The 20,585-nt window shown below is 41.2% G+C and overlaps 1 protein-coding gene across 13 annotated transcripts in view; it reads right to left on the bottom strand.

Moving 5' to 3' along the window:
• The window catches only part of UNC13B (unc-13 homolog B), a 220,296-nt gene that overhangs the window by 18,287 nt on the left and 181,424 nt on the right, over positions 1-20,585 (bottom strand). For 8 of the 13 annotated variants that reach the window (XM_074932210.1, XM_074932214.1, XM_074932216.1 and 5 more), the window contains 7 exons: positions 20,070-20,166; positions 19,118-19,261; positions 18,902-18,979; positions 17,997-18,074; positions 10,808-10,896; positions 7,521-7,673; positions 5,480-5,603 (listed from right to left, as the gene is read on the bottom strand). In XM_074932210.1, the coding sequence (XP_074788311.1) occupies positions 5,480-5,603; positions 7,521-7,673; positions 10,808-10,896; positions 17,997-18,074; positions 18,902-18,979; positions 19,118-19,261; positions 20,070-20,166 (763 nt within the window). Of the gene's footprint in view, positions 1-5,479; positions 5,604-7,520; positions 7,674-10,807; positions 10,897-17,406; positions 17,446-17,996; positions 18,075-18,901; positions 18,980-19,117; positions 19,262-20,069; positions 20,167-20,585 lie in introns of all 13 variants that reach the window. The other 5 variants (XM_074932208.1, XM_074932211.1, XM_074932212.1 and 2 more) reach the window with 1 other exon arrangement.

The following is a 20,585-nucleotide window of genomic DNA, read 5'->3' as shown; positions in this document are numbered from 1 at the left end:
ACAAAATGAACATTATTGACTTTGTAGCTAAACAGACTCTCTTGATAATTGATTAAATTCACAACTCTTGAGGGGGGAAAAGTGCAGGCAAAGATAATGCATCCATAAAGGAAAGCTGCTGAAATGAGAATGGGAGCTTCACTTGCTGTCAGTATCCAATGGGTAGTGTTAAGGACTACAGCTCTCTAAACTGAAAGAGTACAAAATTCTCTGTATTTCCAGTGAGTGAGGTTGAACATGACTGCACACCAGGAGCAACACAGTTATTTCACTGTGGGCCATACCAAATAATCCACCACGGGACATGGCTTCAGCCAGCACTCTGGTACCCAAAAGTGCCTGCTGTTCTGTACAATTGGTCATGAAGTTTGTTTGACTTATGGGTCATAAAACTTAAAAGTTTTCATGCCTGTTCAGCAAACAGAAAAGAAAAAAAAATATTATAACCTCAATTTTGAAAAAGTTAAGTCAGGAGTCTCAAAACACACTAACGTTGACATTCCTTGATCCAGTATTTTCATCTTTCATTGGATACTTTTGTTTTTAATATACATTTCAACAACAACATTAACTAGCCTAGGCATATAGTCTCCCTGCTGCAGGCTTCTAAGAAGGGTGGGCTGGTAATGCTGAACAGTACCCAGTGACTTGATAGCTTCCAGGAACAAAGCTGCTCAGATAACTACTCCTCAGTTCCTGCTCACTAAGAAAATCCTCATCAGTTAGTGCCAATCTCTGTCAATGTGTCTACAGAGAGAAGTTATTTTACTGTTACACTGAGTTTGTCATCAAGGCTGGTAACATCTAACCAAAATCTGGACAGGTCCTTCCTCTGCCAAATAGCATTCTTGTAAACATGATGCTACACCACCTCAAAGAAGTTATTTATTCATGGAAAACATAACAAAACTCTACAGACATCACTTATTCCAGGTGCACCTCTAGGGAATGAAAACAACTAAACTTAAATACCAGGTAGTTTTGAGAAAAGCTGCCCAAAATGGAATTGATTAAAATGCCAAGGATAGAAGATGAGGTAAAATTAAGTACTTGGTATGAATTGTTTCTGCCTAGCTGTGTGGCAAATGTAGCTGGAAAGAGGACAGACCTTAGTGCTGGTTTTCCTGGTTCTTCCTAAACTTTTTTGAAACATGAAAGACATCTACAGTCCACCACACAAAGGTTTTACATTCCTTATTAATGTTCTGACTGTTTTATTCCACTCTGTGAGAGCATTTAGAAAAGGATCGTCAGCTGACTCAAGTCTAACTGCTAGAAGCCAACAGCACTGCACTGATTTATATTCCAAGAGGCTCAAACTCTCACAGCTTAACTGTCCTACTGCTCAGTTGACAAAGTTAGGCAAAAAAAGTCTCCTGCAAGTCTTTTGAATTTCAGTCCTTTTTTTTCTGAAAACATATTATTACTCAGGCTTATTTTTCTGCGACATACCAGTGCAAGGAAGTTTCATCTGGTATTGTACGTTCCTTTCCCAGATTTTTTAAATTCCTACATTCAACAACAGTGAGATCTGATCTTTTATTAGCAGCATTTAAGTTCATTTAAAAAACACTTCATGATCAGGCAATGTTTTCTACCAATCATTAAAAATTGAGACTGTTTTTTAGCAGTCGTGGTATATGAAACACTGAGAAAATAGGCTCTAAAAGTAGGAATGAAAAAGGGAAAATAATTGCCTGTCAGTACAGAGATCTGGGCACATGTGCAGTTCACAGACCATCATTTCATTCAAGGCTAAGAAAGCTTTTTCTCCTCATCACAGAGGCAGCCTTGGAGGTTAGCACAAGGGAGAGAGAGGATTCATTTAAACCGACACAAGTTAAGAAAGGTTACAGAAAACCTCTTAAAGCCACACTCTCCTCCATCACAGAATAGGTCTGGAGTAGTGTTGCCTGCAGACAAGCCTGAAGAACAGCCAGTTTGGAAGTCACGTTAAAATCTGTCTTCATCTTAACGAAAATTTTATTCTTATTCTGGACCACATTCTCATATAGTGAAGAGAAGTCTGACAAGTAGAAAAAGAACAGTGAGCACAAATGGAGCCTCACATGAACGTCTGCAGCATACCGTGCAAAATAAAGGACAGGCTCCAGAGGCATCATCTGTGTGTAAATTAAGCAACTATTCACTGACCTGACTAGTCACTGATGGCATGCTATAGTTTCGTCCTAAGCAGCAAGGGAGAATGAAATGTATAACTAATCCGTTAATATCCCTAAGCATTGTGCACTGAACCCCAAAATAAAGATTCCCAGCGATCTGTGTTTGCATAGCCACTCATCCAAGACAGAGAGTCCTTAATTAAATGTGGATCTTTACTTAAAACTAGTGAGGTGTGAACTACTTGGTGAATTACTGGAGATGTGTTGCTGATCTCACAACCCACAGGCAGTCAGTGCTCAGAGAGGTAGAAGCCACTCATCTCAAAGTCATGAAGGCACCGACAGGTTGTCTGGCAGCACCTGACTGCTTTCTTACCCGAGAACCACCCTACACAAAATCTTCCGGAAGCAGCAGAGAATGGAAGGAGCTCGGATTCTCTTTCCTGTGTAATACAGGCTGAACTCATTTAAGTGGAATAGATGGGTCTGGGGAGTAACAGGCACTAAAGGCCTGTGCAGTGGCAGGGTCATGCAAGTGACAAGCGAGACGCACTGCAGTGTGTCAGGAACCTTCTACCCAAGTATGTTTCCATGACCACCATCAAAAACACTTTTGCACTTCTAGCAGTTTTACAGAAAGGAGAGAAAATATTCCATAAAAGGGACTCTCTTCTACCATGATTATCCCTTGCTACTTAAGAGCTGCAGAGGAGTTTTAGGAGGGAAATCTTCACCCAGTGGTCCTTCAAACACGGAGGGGCAGCACTACGGCTTTCTATTGCTGAGGGCTGGGAAGAAAGCGAGTTACAGTTGCTAGGGCTCTTTCTGTGTCTGATGTGCATCCAAAACAAGAAAAAAAGAAAGCAAAATTAGGTAAGAGGTGCATGGCAATGTAGTAGAACAGCAAAGAGAAAGTACTGCTTCTGCCCACACTGCCAAGCCCGAGTTTTGCATTGCCTTGCCTTGCCAGCCATCACTGCTAGGGATGATGAAAAGCTGGTGGTGACAGAATAAATCACTAGTCCCAGGAGATAGTGGAAGCAGCTCTTTACCCTTATAGGCCATCTAGCCTTGCCACAGGTTCCCTGCTCAAGGACTAAAGACAAGCCCATTTTAATCATAACATTGTTCACAACTGCCTTTCTGAAACAACAACTCTTTTCCAGTTTGGATGAGTTCAGCCTTCTCACTATGATACAACTGATTAGACAACTAAAATCCAGCTGTGAGCATTTTGCATTATCTCAGACAACCAAGGATGCACTTCATGACATAAAAAGAGCTTCTCTATTTGAAACTAAAGTGATGGCAACATGAAACCCTTTGTAAATGTCCTAGTTTCATCTGGGATACAGTTAATTTTTCTTCTTAGCAGCTAGAATAGTGCTGTGCTTTGGATTCAGTATGGGATTTGGTATGAGAAGAATGCTCATAATACACTGATGTTTACAGTTGTTCAAGGACTCCCCAACTCCCCCTGTCCTGCCCATGCACAGGTGTACAAGAAGCTGGGAGGGAGCACAGCCAGAGCTCCGGACCCAGACTGGTCAGTGAAATATTCCATGTCATGTAACATCATGCTCAGTATATAAAGGAGGGATGACTGAAGGAGGGTGTTCTCCCTCGCTTCTGGGATTGCGATTGTGGGATCTTGGTATTTCAGGATCGCTAGCAGGGAACAGGCTGGGTATCAGCTGGCAGGTGGTGAGCAGTCGCATTGTGCATTAGCCATTTGTACTTTCTATTATTGTTATTGGTTTATTTTATTACAATTACAAAACTGTTTATCTCAAGTTACAAGTCTTCCTTCACCCCTCCAATTCTCTTCTCCATTCCCTGGGGTGGGGGGATGTTGAGCAAGCAGCTGCATGGTATTTGGCTGCCAGCTGGGTTCAAACCACAACAGTAAAAAAAACCTGAAGCAGCTTATAGCAACATCCTACAGGTTGGAAGAACTGGGTGACCACAGCTATTGCTTTCTTCATGGTACAAGTACAGAATCCCTCTCCTACTCTACCTTTAAAATTCAAAACTAGCAAGTATAAAGCTCAATCAGCTCCTCCCTCGTTCTCTCCAAGGCCCTTGATCTCACTGCTTCCATTCTGAAGGGGTCATCTTAATGTTTCTCTTACATGATGATTTTAGCACCTGCCCCCAAAAACTCCTTTTTACAGCAATTCAATTGAGAGAAAGAAATTTCATCCTCTTAAATTTAGACTTTTTTCTTCTCCTTTATAAATTAAAAAGGCAAGCAGAAATGATTACTCCAAATCCGAGCTCAGAGCAAGCAGTCTTTAGCAAATTATGCCTCATGATAATTTATGTTTACTAGGTATGACAGCACACTGCATCTCAGCAGTTTAGTTTAAAAGTTGTCATCATCAAGGCCAGAGACAAAGGCCTTCCTTCTCAGAGCAAGAAACACCTAGTGCAAGATGCAGGTTTGCATCACTTCTCCACACACTGCAACCCAACATAGGCAACTGCTGAATAGTGAAAACCACTGTTGTTCTATCCACTACTGGAACAAAAAAAAAATCAGCATCAATTAGCCACAGACTGCAAGTTTACTCCAACACAGAGATGAAAAGAAATTCTGGATCATCTCCAAATAATGAGGTTATAGCCCAAACTTCACACTGCCTCCAACTGAGCGTCATCCCCCTGAGCAGCTGGGCATGTGTGACTGACATTTAATCAGTTTCTGTAGCTTCTTAAAACTGGGGAAAAGTTAATCTTCCATTGTTAAAAACATCACTACATTCATGACACACATTCATCCAGCACATCCACACAGCTGAACAATTACATAAAAGACTGTCTTTAAAGGCAAACTATCTGGACATGCTTCCAACTCCCCAACATCAGAGACATAGAAATCATGCCAGCCCATACTGATGTTGAAGACTTCTGGGGGGGTAAAAGGGGGGTGGTGTAATTATAAAGCAAGCACAAATGAACCACATCTATACAGAGAGACACCTGACTAATAGATGGCAATGATCAGGCAAAAGTGTTTACAGGTGGTGTTCTAATGCCATGAAGACAACACTAACTGCCCAACAATTCCACATGCAAATCCCTAGTCAATGCAATTGATATACATGATGGCAACTCCTTCTGGATCATGGATTTTTAATTGTTTTTTTTTTTTTAGTGTGCTCTGTATCTTGCAACCCTATTAAAAAAAGAGCGGCTGTCTTACTTTTACTAGGTTACAAACACATTTTCCATCCTCAAGCAGGCTACATACAGGCAAATTTACCTGGACAGATGACTCATTAGGTCAAGGAGACAAGTTACACAGGCAATGGCAACACTTTCTGCTATGAGTCAGGAAGAAGAAAATGCTTTACCGTATGGTCTGTAAGAGGAGGCAGAACAATCAGCTTCTCCATGGTATTCATTACCACCCTCCAGAGCTCTTTCAGCACCCGTTTCAACACCGTCTTTTCACACACAGTCGCAAACAGCGTCAGGCTGCAGGGAGAGAGCAAGAACTGAGTAAGTTCAAAGAATGAAATCTGCAAGGAAAAAGGAGATGTGTATGGGGGAAGTAGTTTTTCATAACGATTGCTTTAAGGGTAGAAATCTTCCCTTTTCATAAAGTACAGCCTGTCTTCACTGTGAACTTAGAGTTCTATCACTTAAGACATTTGGCCAAAGTAGATTATAGACATTTCTGATCCAAATCACTTCTACTTATTGACCTGGGGATTACAGAATGTTTCACTAAGCTATGGAGTTTGAATATAGTCCAAATAAGAACAGGCACCATTGAAATGGTTCTCTTTAAGAAGATACTTCCTGACATATATTGGACTTACAGAGTATATAGGAAAAAAATACAAATATAGAACAATAATTTTTAAACTTGAAGGGCTATTATAATGATTTTTGTTGGATACCTAAATTAATACTTCCCAAACTGTTATGCAGAAGTTCCTGCACAGCTTCTGATAGTTGCTCATGTCTCTAGATCTTCCACTTCTATAACCACCTCAAAGCACTTCTTGGATTCCTCTGTATTTTGTTGCAATTGCATTCACCACCAATCACCTGCCATGTGTTTATCTACTTTTACAGAAAGAAGTTCTGCTTTATCACATCCTTATTCCTCCTTTATTATTGCACAGGCTATCAAAAAGGCCAAGAAATGTTAGACTGTTCTTCAAAATGATTGTTGGACTTTGGCATTTACTGATCACACAGGGAGAGCTACAAAACAGGAACTCTGCAGACAGTAGCAGTGCACAGGTGACAGCTGACTCTTCTACATCTTCCAGATTCCCTTCTTCCCATAGCTGGTTAAACAGTAAATGAACAAATCTGAACAGGGACAAGACTGATGTGGATGAGATGTAGGAAGCATCAAAAGAGACTCTCCTTCTGTAAAGGAGGAAAGAAAATAATCCAGATTTGGATGATCATAATCAAAATCACTTGCTCTGCAGCTGGACAAAAAGCCCGTAGCATAGCAAATTCCCAGTGATACAGAGGAAGGTGGCTTTACAGGATTTGTGAAGGTATGCATGGAAAATGCTCAGATGACAAGGCTCCTAGATGTAATGACGGCTGCAGAGAGTCACTTTACTACATGGTGACTCAAAAGAAAGATGAGGCAATCAATGCAAAGAGCAACAAAAGAAACTATATATTAAACTTGTAAAGCTTCACATCTCTTGCAGCATTTATTATGAAAACTGATGGAGATTGCTTTCAAAATAAATAAAGAGCTGCTGTGCATTAGCAAGAAGTTTAACTTCTACAGTGATTAAAAACTATTTCTCTTTGTAGTTCAAGGCTTAGCTGATGAGAATTACGTACACTTAGCCACAAAAAGTCCCTGTACAGCTGAATCATGCTGCATGGTGTTAATGGCAACAGCTAATTAAAGCAATGGATCAAGCTTATGTACATCACATAGTTCAGAAGCTTATTTTCTAGTCAGAGCAGCACTAGTTATGACTAGAACACACATGCTTAAAATGACTGGGATACTGAGTAGTATATGTATCAAGTATGTAAGTATGGTTTGCAATGCATCTGCTAATTGGCTACAGTACAATTTGTACAGGAAAAAAGCCATAGCTAGTAAATTTAGAATTTCAGTCTTTCCCACTACCTGATCATCAGTTTGTTTTGCTGATTGCTCTAATTGCCAGAAGGAAAAAGGAGAACTTGAGTGTGTCCTCTGGCACTGAATGAAGGCTGAAAAGGTGATCCATGATTTGAGAGAGATACAGACATGGGAAGAAAAGCCATTCATTCTTCCTGAAAATTCAGAGGATGAACAGCTCAAGAGCAACCCAAGAACATGAAGCTATTTTTTCTTCCCCCATCCTGTTCCCAATCCAATGCACTGTATGTGTAACATGTATTTGAATACTCCCTTACTTTCCATCCAGGAAATCCATCAGTGGCCTCAGGACATTATCTGCATCTTGTGCAACTGTGTTTCTGGCATTAGCAGTAACATTTCCTGTCCCTTTCACTTGACAGAGGATATCAGACATTTGCTTGACACAGTCATCGATGCGAGTCTGAAAGCTGCACAGACAGGAGAGAGGCAAAAACAAGATTATCAGTGGCAGAGATTTCAGCTCCAGTACATAAGGTAGAATACTGCAAGTCCGTAAACCATGCACTCAATTACATACTCCTCCTTCCTGAGATTTGCTGCTTACTGTATTTATTAACAAGGGGCATGCTATCTAGTTCCTTATGCCCATCATCCACAGACAGCCTACCACCTCTGAACATGAAAGACAATCGCATTTGAGAGGATTTTGTTCGTTCAACTTGCAAAAAGAAATGATCCATTCCTGATTTCCAGAAACACTGTTATCCTTAGCTCAGAGCACCCTGCTGTATCTTTGCTTTCTACACAGGGTGTTACACCACAGAGATTAGGATATTGTACAGAGCACTGGCACAACGCCTGCACATCTCTGAGCACCCAGGAGTGTACCAGCAGTATGATGATGGGTTATGACCCATCATAGGCTATGCCTTTAAAATAACAGAGACAGCCTGAAGGCAGGCATTGACTGAAAACAGTTCACTGCCATACAGTCCATGCTGTATCAAAGTGTCAAAATGGGATGTGGGGCTCAGCTGTGCAATGAGCAATGTCACTGTAATGAAGTGACATGCAAGGTATTAAAGCACAGTTACTCTTCCATCTCTTACTGCTAAGAGGAGGTTCAAAATGAAATAACACAATGGTTAAAAATGATGAATAGATCAGCAGAGCTGTCAACATATCAGTTCAGCAAATAAAGGAAAATGCTTTGACATTTAAAAGAACAGTTACTAACAACAGGCATTACAAGTGACATTTAGCTATCCACTAATGGCACAGAGGTTTGAAACCAGGAAGAGGAGTCAGTGCTGGGAGCTGGGGTAAAGATTTAAGATCAGTTATACACCTTTGGAAATCACCTTTATATCTGCATTGGTGGCCTGAACTTCTGCTGTGTAAGCCACCTAGGACATGTGTGGGTTGGCTGCTAGTATACAACCCCTCTGCCCTGGGGCTTTCACCTTCCTTCTCTACCCCATCACGTCTTTCCTCTCCTGCACTGTCACCTCCTTGCTCACTTCTAGCCTGCCTCTCACTGGAGCAGTTCCAGAGAGCAATTCCAGAGCTGTCTATCCATAGAGCCTTCACTTTCCCCATTTCTAGCAGAGAGTAGCTTGTGGCAGTCAGTTGTGGCTACAATGACAGCTTAACTAGAGACATAAATCACATCAAATAAAATAGTACCAAGAATTTCCTGTACTGCTGACAGTCTTTGTTCTGTTACAGGCTAATCTCATCCCACAGTTCTCCCAAATACTGCATCAGTTGCAGGACCCTGCTTCAAGATGCTGTAAACCCCCACCCAGGGGATGAAAAAACCCAGAATCCCTTAAAAGATAAAACTCAATATGAGGTAAAAACGTCATCAATTATGAAAAATGATAAATCAGTTACTGTGGCAACAGGTTCACCTGAAAGTAAAGCTTGTGTAGATGTACAGCTTAAAAGGAGCCCTGGAGAGCAGCAAGTTAAAAGACAACCTCACCTACGCTGTCAGATAGGGCCTTCTGTTCCCTAATTTCTGCAGGAATTCCTTCCTTCTCTCCTACAGCCTCTAGCAGCTAGCCTTGCATGAAGTACAAACCATTTCAAGGCTCCTTTTTTCTACGATAACCTTTAAAGCAGAAAATTCTGCTGTGTCCAGATGTAATTCTCGCCCAGCACAAAGGTGGTGAGGCTCTATGGATGTGTGCTGTTTTCCCAGCAGTCATGATTATCTCATAGAGATGAAGAAAAGTTAAGATCTGCAGCATCAGGTGTGCACAGCGTTGTAGGAGCAACTCTTTACAGACTCTGCACAGAATATTGCAGATATCTGTCTTACCTCCCACACTTACATCCTTTAGAAGACCCTGCTTATACAGTAAACTGCAGCTCTGTTTTTCATTCCCTATTACTGTTTAGGAATGAGCAAAGCATCTGAGCCATCTGACTGGCTAAATCTCTTGCTGGCACATCTCTCTGAAACACTGCCTGGTATATATGCTGATACTGAATAATCTCTTTAAATCATATTTGCAAATGTTGATTGTACCCTAATTGTCATGTAGCAGAGACACCATGTTTCAGATAACAAAATTCACCCTCTAATTATAATTTTTCACTCATCCTTCATCTAATTATGAACCTTATCAATTCAATTCAGTTACAGTTTGAATCTCTCAATTTCTTGCTATAGCATCCATTACTCGCAATGTGAACTCCCTGCTTATCTCCCCACTTAGCTCTGTGTGCTGAAATCCAAATAGTCGCTGACAAATCTCATCATGATTTTTTGGTCCTAAGTACTGCAAATCTGTAGACTGTAGGAGGCCAAGTTGGCACAATTTGCTTTATTCCCCTTGCCCATCTTTCAGCTATACTACAGGTCACACCTGCATTAATCTTGTTATATAGCACAACAGGAAATGAATGGGGTTTATCATGGGAAGTGGTTGCTTTTGAAGATCAGTTGGGAGACCTGTATTTCTAGATTTTGCTTAGTTGACATCTTTTATGGTTCACTACAAAATTATTATAAAGTTGAGCACATTTTTATCCTCAGGTAAATGGTAACATGATTTGCAGTAAAATTTAATTGCCATCAATTATTCTGGCAATACTTTAAAGAGCTCCTCCCCTTGAAACATCAGAAAACACCATTCACTGCAACATTAGAACAAGTCAATCTCAAATTCTAAACCTGTTTCCTTCTTATTCCAATATTCATTTAACAATCAGAAATCAGTCAACTGTTTCATACATTAGAGCAGAACGTTTAAACAAGAGTGTTGCTTCATAAACACTAAGCTGGAAACTGCTTTCCAAGCAATAAAGGAGCAGGCAATTCTGTTACTGACAAGCACTACTTAGTGAAAAAAATCACTCTGTCTAATTCAAATACATTTCACAGTTGAGAGATCTCGATGTTACATTTCTAAGCAGAGCAATATGGAAAAGAGAGACTTTTAAAACATTTCTCATTTCTTTAGAAGGTCTCAGTATTTGAAAGACCATGAATTTATAATGTAGTTGATAGGAGTTTCTTTTCTTAACCTGACTGAATGAGATTAGACAAAAGAAAGGAATGCTTCAAGGACAGGGACCTTGTTATACTCACCTGTTACCAAACACAGCACTCAGCTCATCCAAAACATTGTTCAGCTTCACCTGGAGCTCTTTAAGATGGTCACTTGCTTCTGCATCCAACTGTGGATGAAAGAAGAGCATTTAGCTTGAACCCAGAGGGCAGTCTGCTGTCCTTCACAGTGCTGCTCTTCAATGCTGAGGCTACTTGTGATAAGCAGGTGAACTATCACCACTGGACTCTGCCTGCTAAGATGCTCTCCTCCACTGCCTGCTGCTGTTACAGAAGCTGTGAAATCACCAACATATATTTGCCTAAACAGCAGCAAGTAGTTTCCCCAGGCTCCAGTACCCTTTGATACCCTTCTGATATTTTTAAGTTGAGAAAGAAAGTAAATGTGAACTCCCTGTGGTAACCGAGTAAGAGGGCTGAGACACCATCAAGCACTGTGCATTACCTTGGGCTCATGGGTCATTTCACCTCTCTAAGGGCTTTTCAGACTAGATGTTATTTACTTGTGCACTTCTTCATGCACGGTCTTGAAAGATGCTATTTCACCTTCCACCCTGCTACCAAATATTTAAACTGAAGACTGACTCAGCCACTGCTCTCAGAAGACTGCTCCCCAGCTATTTTGAAAATCTGGCCACAATATCACAGCAGGAACTAGTGTGCATAGATCACTTTTGGAAAGCATAATCTCAGCTATGGGTATTAAGCACAAATAGCTCTACTCTCATATGGAGCCAGACAGCTTTTTGTATACAACTGTTCACAGGAGACTTGATGAAACAAAGAAGTACACTGCATGGATGCTGCTGACACCTTGGCACACTCTGAAAAAAGCGCTTGCTCCATTACTACCAACCCAAAGCCACCTGTTTTTACATTCAACAGTGACCTGTATTCCAGCTGTAGTCATCCCTCCAGCCTCTAAAGAGCCACTTCTGGGCAACCTACCTCTGTGTATACATAACAACACATGTTGAATGCTCTGGGATCATTTGTTCTGAAAAAGTAACTTGTAAAACAGATTTGCCTTTGCATGCAGGCAGGCAAGCTGCTTGTAAAACAAAAACCTTCCAGAAATGTTTGCATTTGGCATTCAGAGCTTCTAAGCTTCTGCTCTAAGGCAGAGTATCTATTTACAAATGTAATGTGTCAGATACCAGTACAGTGGTTAAAAATCAGTTTAGATTTTTACAGTATATCCATGCATGCAGCTATACAGGATTTGAACTTGACAGAAGTTTCCCATGTCTATACTCAGTGCTGAAGCCCTTTTCATATACCTCAGTACCTGTCAGAGAAATCCAAGCCTTAGGGATTTTGGAATCGGATCCAATCATTTTCCTGCTGTAAGCTGGCATGGAAAACTGACTCTATTAGGCATTTGAACCTATGCTAATGAAACTCCTGGATGAGAATTTTTAAGATAATTTAAAAAAACCCCAAGCAAATGATGATTACTTAAGCCTTATAACTTCGGGCATTGCTAGTTCTGATTATTTTTCCTTTACTAAAGTGAATTTGTATTCCTATTACCTTTATAACTCCCTTGCCATATGAAGGCAGAAGGAAGATAACAGCATGCCAATCAGCAGCCATTCTGGCCAAGCTTGTAGGTAACAAAACAAAACCAGCATCTGTTGGTGGTTGTTTGTCTTGCCCTTACATTAATCCTTCCCTTCTCCTACTGTGTAAAGGAGCAAGGAGTCACAAGCTGTCTGGTTTGCTATCTACAATTAATGGCACTGAACAGTCCTCTGATTCTGGCCATTTCTGGTAGATGTGAGGTAGGACCAGTTAGTTCATGATTCATCAAAACATTTCAAGTAACTGCTTTTCCAGCTGAAGAAAAAAAGCACCAGAAGAATCTGGCATAAGACACCTATTCCTCACTACTTACTTCTACTTCTTTATAAGCTACCAGATGCATGTGATGCAGGTCAAGAGGATGTCTGAGATCAGGATCAACAACTCATTGCCCTGGTTCATGAACCATGCAATTAATGCATTGTTTTACTGTGAGGTGACATGGAGAGCTTGCCAACTACGCTTCTCCTTGCTATTGTACTTGTTGACTGCAAACTGATCTGGGAGACAAAGCAAGGCTGATTGCCAGCCCTATACTGAAAGAAGGGACAGCTGGAGCAATGCTTTGCCCAGGTGATAAGCTTCATTATCTGTGGCAAGGAACTCACTCTCCTCCAGAGCATCAGCTCACAGCTCTCTGGGTGCAACTGGCAAGACAGCTGCTCAGATTTAACTCTGAGGTGCCCAGCCTCACCCTCGGAAAGCCAAACCCTGGTGCTAAGCATTCTGATTCAGTATTCACAAAGTCCTCTGTCATCCTAGAAAGGCTGTTGTCTTCTGAGCAACTGCTGCTATGGAAGGAGGAGTCCACAGAATACATTACTGATGGTTAATGTATTGCCACGCTTTGGCTTGAAAGCAAATTTCAGGGAATTACCTGAGTGTGATTTAAGTCCATTAGGAAAGTGCCAGTAAGTGTGTACTACTGTTTTATACATATATAAATTACACATCATGTGGTATAACTGCAAACTATTCTTTGCCAATATGGTGAAGCACTGATATCAACACACAAATGAGACTGCACGTTTTGCTGTTGCTTCTCAGCCAATGAATTCTAAGCACATCGGCTATGACTGATCGCAGGAAATGCTGCTTGGAATGGATGATAAATCTGGCTGCTAGAATAAAGCAGAAAGCAGTGCTAGGCAGTTGGGTCACTGCCATATGTCACGTCCAGACCATTTCTATCAGAAGCCGGAGCTCAGCAGTCTTATGATCTCCATTCTGTGGGTGTATCTGAGATGATTCAGAGGAAGAAAGATAATGAGAAATTCTCTGTACAAAACACGGGACAGTACCCACAGCAAGGTGGCTTCTCATCTCTGAACAAGTGCTCCAATTCCAGTGGAAATAATGGCTTGCCTGGACATAGTTCTGTGTTTGAGACTAAATGTGTGATACAGAAAACTGAGGTGCACGCAAAGAGGGAAGACGTCACCCTATATTTACATTTCAGGGAAGAAAGCAGGGTCGTGTTAATTTCTTGCAAAGATTTGGGACTTGGCACTTCAGAGAATCCAGGCCTCAATGTCTCCTCCAAGCACATTCAGGGCTGGAACCTCAAGTTCTCTGCTAATCTGAATGGTGGCATTTAGAGCACAATGCTATGAACTTCAATTTAGATTGATCTTCTCCTGCTTCTCTTGTGGATGAAGTGATGGGCTTCCAAGTGATATCACTAGTTCTTCTTTGGTTTCAACACACAGTGGAGAAGCATGAGCAACCAGAACTGGAAGGCTTCTCTGCAGCTGGATAAACACAGCTCTTGCCTTCTAGAAGGTTGACGATGTTAATCAATTCACATCTTAAAGCCAGAGAACCTGTGACATCACCAGGTCTGATCTGACGTTATCAGCAGCTAGACAATTTTCCTCTTCTACCCTATTGTAACTTTATGCAAATTCATCTGGATCCAGCTTGAAATTGCTGACTTTTGCTGCTCCTCCCTCCCCTAGCCCCTGGGAGTTCTCTGCAGAGGTAACTGTGAGGCCAGGAGCTCAATAGATGCAACCTCCTTTTAGGGACTCGCTTGCACTGGATTTTCATACATCTCCCCACTTTCCTGTAGGATACAAGAGTAAAGAACCAGGAGCACTGAATCCAAACAACAGCTGCCAGCTTCTCAAACACTAGGGTGACCTTAGCTATAGCATGTGGGATGCTAAAGAGGAGCAATCAGCAGATGCTGCAAATCCTTTGAGAACATTCCTATCAAGTCTTGGCTGTTTCTAAACTCTCACTATTTGTTATTCGGGTGGCTAATTTAGGATTTAAAATGTGGGCTAACCCTGGCTGAGCATTAAGAGAGTTTCCTGAAGCGTTTATTGTACAGATTACCTTGAAAGCAAAGACATGAAGATTGTATGATGACAATCTGCTGCTACTAAGCAGCTAATTCTTTGGGTTCCCTAGGCAGTGCTTGTCTCTGATACTCACCTCACATGCTTGACTTTGGAAAAAAAAAGTGCAGAAATGTTTTAAACTAGGTTTCCACAGCACATCTAGACTCCAGCAGTGGGTAATGCAGTACAGTACCTTTTAATTTCAGTGCCATGAGTTCATAACTCATGAAAAGCTAAGTAAAGTAACAGACTGCTGAAAGCCATGTCTCTCAAGCAAAATGAATGAGAAAGGCTTATTGTGGTGCCAGGGACAGCACAGAGCAGGCTGAAGTCTGCAAGAAAACTGCAAAGGTGGGTAGAAAATGCAGGTCACATTAGGTTTTATTAGATAATGTAACAGTTAAATTAATCCAAGTTCAGGCAAATGCTAGCAATGAATCTAATACAGACTGCTTTAGCACAGAGCTAAATTACAATCTCCATTCTGTAGGTCTACTGGAGATGATTCAGAGGAATCAGAGGTCCCCAATTTCTGTCCAGGACTCACCCCCTAATTCCACAGTTCATTATGCTTTTAATGCTACCTGCCACTGCATGTATGCTGCCTTTTCAAAACATGCTTCAGGAATGTCTGAGAAAGTTACTGAGCTACAGTGAAGCTGTTTTGATCCCATGAGATGAACACAGTTCAGAAGGGAATTAGAAGTATTAATTACAAATTAATTTAAAGTATTAATTATAAATACTAAAAATCATTCCAGATACTTTGTTCTGTGTGTGCATGTGTATAAATACATATATATGCCTTGAGATCTCAAGCACAGACCCAAGAGAATCCCTCCACACAGAACTCTCTAAAGCTCTGCTGCTGAATTTACTGTTTCTGACTAGTAATGTTCACAGACCACATGATGTAAACACATTAAACTCAGAGATGCTGGGCAATTTTTGCCCTGTTTTGTGCCTTCTGGCTACTAACAATTGGAAAAAGAATATGAGAATTCGGGGCAAAGATACCATTCCTCATTTGAGAAGAAAAAAAGTAAAGGAAGGCACTATATCAGGGAGTCCCATCTCAAGAAATAGTACTGGGCAAGCACTTCTGCCATTATACTGCAGGGTGACTATGGGTGAGCCCTGTTCCTTCATTTCCCTTGCTACAAAAAGGAATAAATGCGATATGGATTTCTGTAGGAGTGTGTTTTGGACCCACTGTCAAAGAGCACTAGGTAGCAGGAGGATGTCAAAGCTTTCCAGAGTTGTGCAGTGCTACACCTGTAGAAGGATCTGTGAATCAGAAGCAGATGAAGACACAAGCACACATTAACTGAAACCAATCTCTAAGATCTGGCTTCACGCATGGTACATCTAACATACCTGCCATAGGAACAATGTAATATTTGGTACCTAGCTCCCAACAACACCTCTGAGAACATAAAAAGGTGAACAGTTCAAGGCAACCAGGACATACCGCTATGCTACTTTCTCACTCCTCCAAAGAAGCAGTTTCTTTTTGGGTAGAGCAGTCAGAATAATGCTTACTTTTGTGCAAGCTACTGTGTGACATATAGATGAATATAAATCAAATCTGTCAAAGAAAGTAAGAACCACCCTCCCTGAAGGAGAAGAGAAAACCCATAGATGCATTTCCAGCAGCATGTTTGTCTGCATGTTCTATTTTCAATGCCATTCTCTCACCAATTATTACTCACTAGTCAGGTTCAATCTGCATCAGAAAAAGGACTACTCAAACTAGGACAAGACCTTGTTTACTCTAGCAAGACAGAAGACCTGGCAGATTTCAAGTCAAGAAGCAAAGTACTACATACTCACCAAGAGGGAAACCTCTGGGGATAGCAAATAATGCAGGCACCTAACACAGCATGACTTATTTCTGGTGATCAGCAGCAGTCTAATGAAGTGGACAAGCAGCATTTGAAAAGAAAAAAATCACTTCCAAAACCAGCTTCCTATCATGTTTGCTACATTTCTTCCTGTACGTTTTATTCCTCGCAGTCTGAGTCTCTCTCCCCTTTTTTTTCTTTTGATTCCACAATACAGGGGAAATAGTGGATTCATAACCTCTTTTCTGCCTTACCCACACCTCCTGAGGAAGGTTTTAAGAGGCTGAATGCATAGAAGAGGACTAGGAAGTTTTAAATTTTTTTTTTTCTCTTCCTCTTTAACACAGTATCAGGTGGTATTTTCAATTTGAAATACAGAGACACCCTACTTAATGGTCACCACTATGGGAAACAGTAGCAAACTGATTCCTTAAGGGAAATTAAGTGCACGTAGATGAAAACTTTGTAAACCAATTCACAAACATTTCATTATATGTTTATTTTTTCCTGAAAAATGAGCATTTAGCTACCATTGCTATTATACCTGGGAGTATATAATGCTAATTCTTGATGTAGGGTTCAGAAATTAAGATTGCTGAGATCACATGTGAAAGAATGACAGCCATTTTCTTTGCCTTTTGGGGTAAATGTATTTGTTGAGATTTTTGCCACTTCACAGAATTCTGCCACTGAGCACAAGAAAGATTTGAAACAGCAGTACAGGCAAAAACTGAGCTGCCCATCAGCAAAGCTGACTTTCCTCTTGGCATACAGGTCATAGCACGGGCTCTACCACAACACAGCCAAAGAAAATGCACTTAGGCTTTAAAAATAATTTTCTCCTAACATGATCAGCATCAGCAGCCTTTTCTTCATGTTCCCGAATCTTGAAAAGCAATGAAAAAAGAAGAGAAAAGATACATCATATCAGAACAGAAATGGCGATCTAGGGGAGAAAAACCTTGTTTCTGTAAAAATGGTCATCTCAGTACAAATGGATACATCTGAGTATCCAAAGCATGAATACAGAACTCTTATTTGCATGTCTGCAATATATTAGATATTGAAAATTCAGTGCCAAAGGTACTGTCCCACATTTATATGCCATGTAAAATCATTTCATGTCAACAGTTCTCAGACCTATCTATCTGCCTTCAGAGTTGTGAAACCACCAGCCATATCCACATCCATCCCACATGAGCAGAGTATGTAACCTCTTCTTTTCTCTCCATGCTACTCTGTGCTTCAAAGCATTCACTCCTGTATCTTCTGACAAATTCAGTTGAAAGGTCTTCAGGCACAACTCTCCCCTCACTATAGTGCCAGGTGTCATGGGGCTCGCCTTAACAACTGCAGTCTTCAAGAACCAGTATGATGCAAATAATCTAGTAACAGTGCAGTAGGAATGAGTAATACTCAGTCTCTTAGCACTCTTACCTCTTTACCACCCATGGCTTCAAACATCTTCTCTAGCTGCACCCTCAGTTGTTGGATGTTATTCATCAGGATGCAGGGCTGAAGGGACAGAAGCAGGTGCCTGTTACTGCTCAGGATGCCAACACTTTTTCACCAGGGGTACACAGTCTGTGCTTTGACACCCTTCCCCAAGTACCACCGGATCTGAGAGTCAAATAGGAAGTAGGGCATGCAAGATTTCAGCGCTCAAATGTGAAAAAGAGTCCAAGCAGCATCACCTTCAGCCTCTTAATGCTGCAGCGTCCTATTGTGAATGGTGTGCGTCCCAGATCAGACAGGGAACTGCTAGCCAAAGCTTCATTCAGACACACATCTGGGTCCTGCCAGGCCAAGCCTGAGAGCAACAGTCAAGGACAGCCTGAGCAATAGACTCTTCCCTCTGCAGTTATATTCCCAGTACAGGTGTGGCAGATAGAAAAACCTGCATGGGACAGACTCAGGCCTCAAAAACTTAAGACTCTGTTTTAATTAATACATAGAATTTTGCTGAATTCAGATTAAACAGCAAGGTAGTTAGATGGAGACAATGGTAAATCAAGAGTGCTGCTAAGTACCAGATCTACAGAGCAATCTGTGCCCACTTTTTATTTCTTTTTTAAATCACCTCTGTGACAGACAACAGAGTCAGGCAGAGTGGAAGTTAATTTCAAGGGGACCTGACAGACTCCAAGACCTGCAGATCATCTTCCAGACCTATTTTTATTTTATGGCCAAGGAAGAATTCAATCTACAAAAGTGTACAAATTATGATAAAAACTTACTGAAAATTTTTACACCAATATGGTTAAGTGCAATGTGAGAAACTTGGTTTCATCAGGACAATTATGTGATTCCTTGGGGCAGAAATGAAGCTCAGTGCAACTCACCAGTTTCTCCTTGGAACAGTAGGACTGGAAGCCCTTGGACAGGATGTCAGCATACTGCATCAGCACTTTCCCAATAGTCTGCAAAGACAAGATGTCAGCACTGTTACTTGTCCTCTATCACTGCCCGAGAACTCCAGGAAATAAAACAAAAAAAACCAGCATACTGTTTTGCATCCCACTAAGGTAAGATAAACAGTTGGATATTGAGGGTATTACCTTAGCAAACCTCCTGTTATAATGAGCAACAATTACAGGGTCTGGGCACTCCAGCTTCTTAATGATCTCAAAGCTCTGATTGAGCTGGGTGAAGACGTCCACCACTGAGCAAGAGAACAGAGCATGCTCGGATGTTTGCTGGAACTAAAACAGAAGTACAAGGAGTCATTCTCAAATGGAAAAACCAGAAATACACCCATTTCATGGATGTCTCCATCACCTGCCCTATTGGAGGCAAGACAACCAAAACCTTAATTTTCCTCAGAATTAGTCAAAAGCTCTCCAAAGTTGCTCCAGAGGAGCTAAACAGCCAGTTCTGTTAGGTTATGAGTTTACTGTCCTTCACCAACTATGACATGACAAGCACCACGGAAATATACCATGATGCTGAGACCCTTAATGAAATTTATGACTTGTCCATCAGTTAATGAGAGAAGGAGGAGATTGTGAAGAGCTTTATTTAGATTTTCTTAAAATTTAGATATTAAAGAGAATGCTTACATTAGCATCACAGACTACATTGCCATTAGACACTAAATAAATGGAAGGCTCTTGCTCTCTATTGGGAACACTCCGCAAATTAAGAATAAGATTACTCTGTCAGTGGATTAAGGTCACGTTCTTACTGCATGACTAAGTATCTGCAAAGTGCCTTATATTTCAACTACCTCTGACAAACACAGAGAGATGAGTGAGCACCAAGCCACTGGCTGACAGATTAACAGCAGCAGAACAGACATAAATGAATGATGTACATCTTGTTATTAAACAGCTCTCTGTGACCTGTAGAGAAAAGTCCTAAAATAAATGAGTTTCCCAGTTGTTTAGCAAGCAAAAAGGGCTGCATCCTCCAGTATGTCAGTATGACAGCTGAATTTACAAAGGGTTATTGTTTGGTTCTAGGCACTGAAGGATGTATCACCAAGTCCTCCACTCAGAGCAACCTACATACCCCATCTTTTTTATCTCTCTCCAGAGCACCATGCAGGAATTCTAAGGAAACATCTTCATTTTCATCCAGCCACTGCATCACAAACTGCTCAAACCACCTGCAGGAGGGACAGGAAAGACAGCAAGTTACAGGAAGAAAGAGAGCACCCCAACCAGACTCAGACAGTGCTGCTGTTACAGCAAGCCTTGTGAAAGCTTGCCACTGTTGGATGTCTGAATGCTGTCACCTGTGTGTGCAGCCAAAGTTTCCAGAAATACTCCTACCTGTATGCAAACTACCAGTGAGCAGGGTAGCTCACTGTACCATCACTTGGGCTGGACCAGCAGAACACAGCCTAGCCCAGCCTCTGCAGACTTGGTCCGGAGCTGTTTTTGTCCTTCTCCCCTGTCTTTCCTCTTCCTTGGTACCTTCTCCTTTTTTTTCTCCCTTGAGCACCACCTTTAACTTTGAATCATCTTTGAGCACTTTGTCTTTTCTTCCCCTTTCACCCATGTGCCAGAGAGGACAAGGGAGACC

The sequence above is a fragment of the Athene noctua genome, chromosome Z, assembly GCF_965140245.1.
Source record: "Athene noctua chromosome Z, bAthNoc1.hap1.1, whole genome shotgun sequence".
NCBI classification, from domain to species: domain Eukaryota; kingdom Metazoa; phylum Chordata; class Aves; order Strigiformes; family Strigidae; genus Athene; species Athene noctua.
The sequence above is the reverse complement of the archived record's forward strand: the minus strand, read 5'-3'. Positions and strand labels throughout refer to the sequence as shown.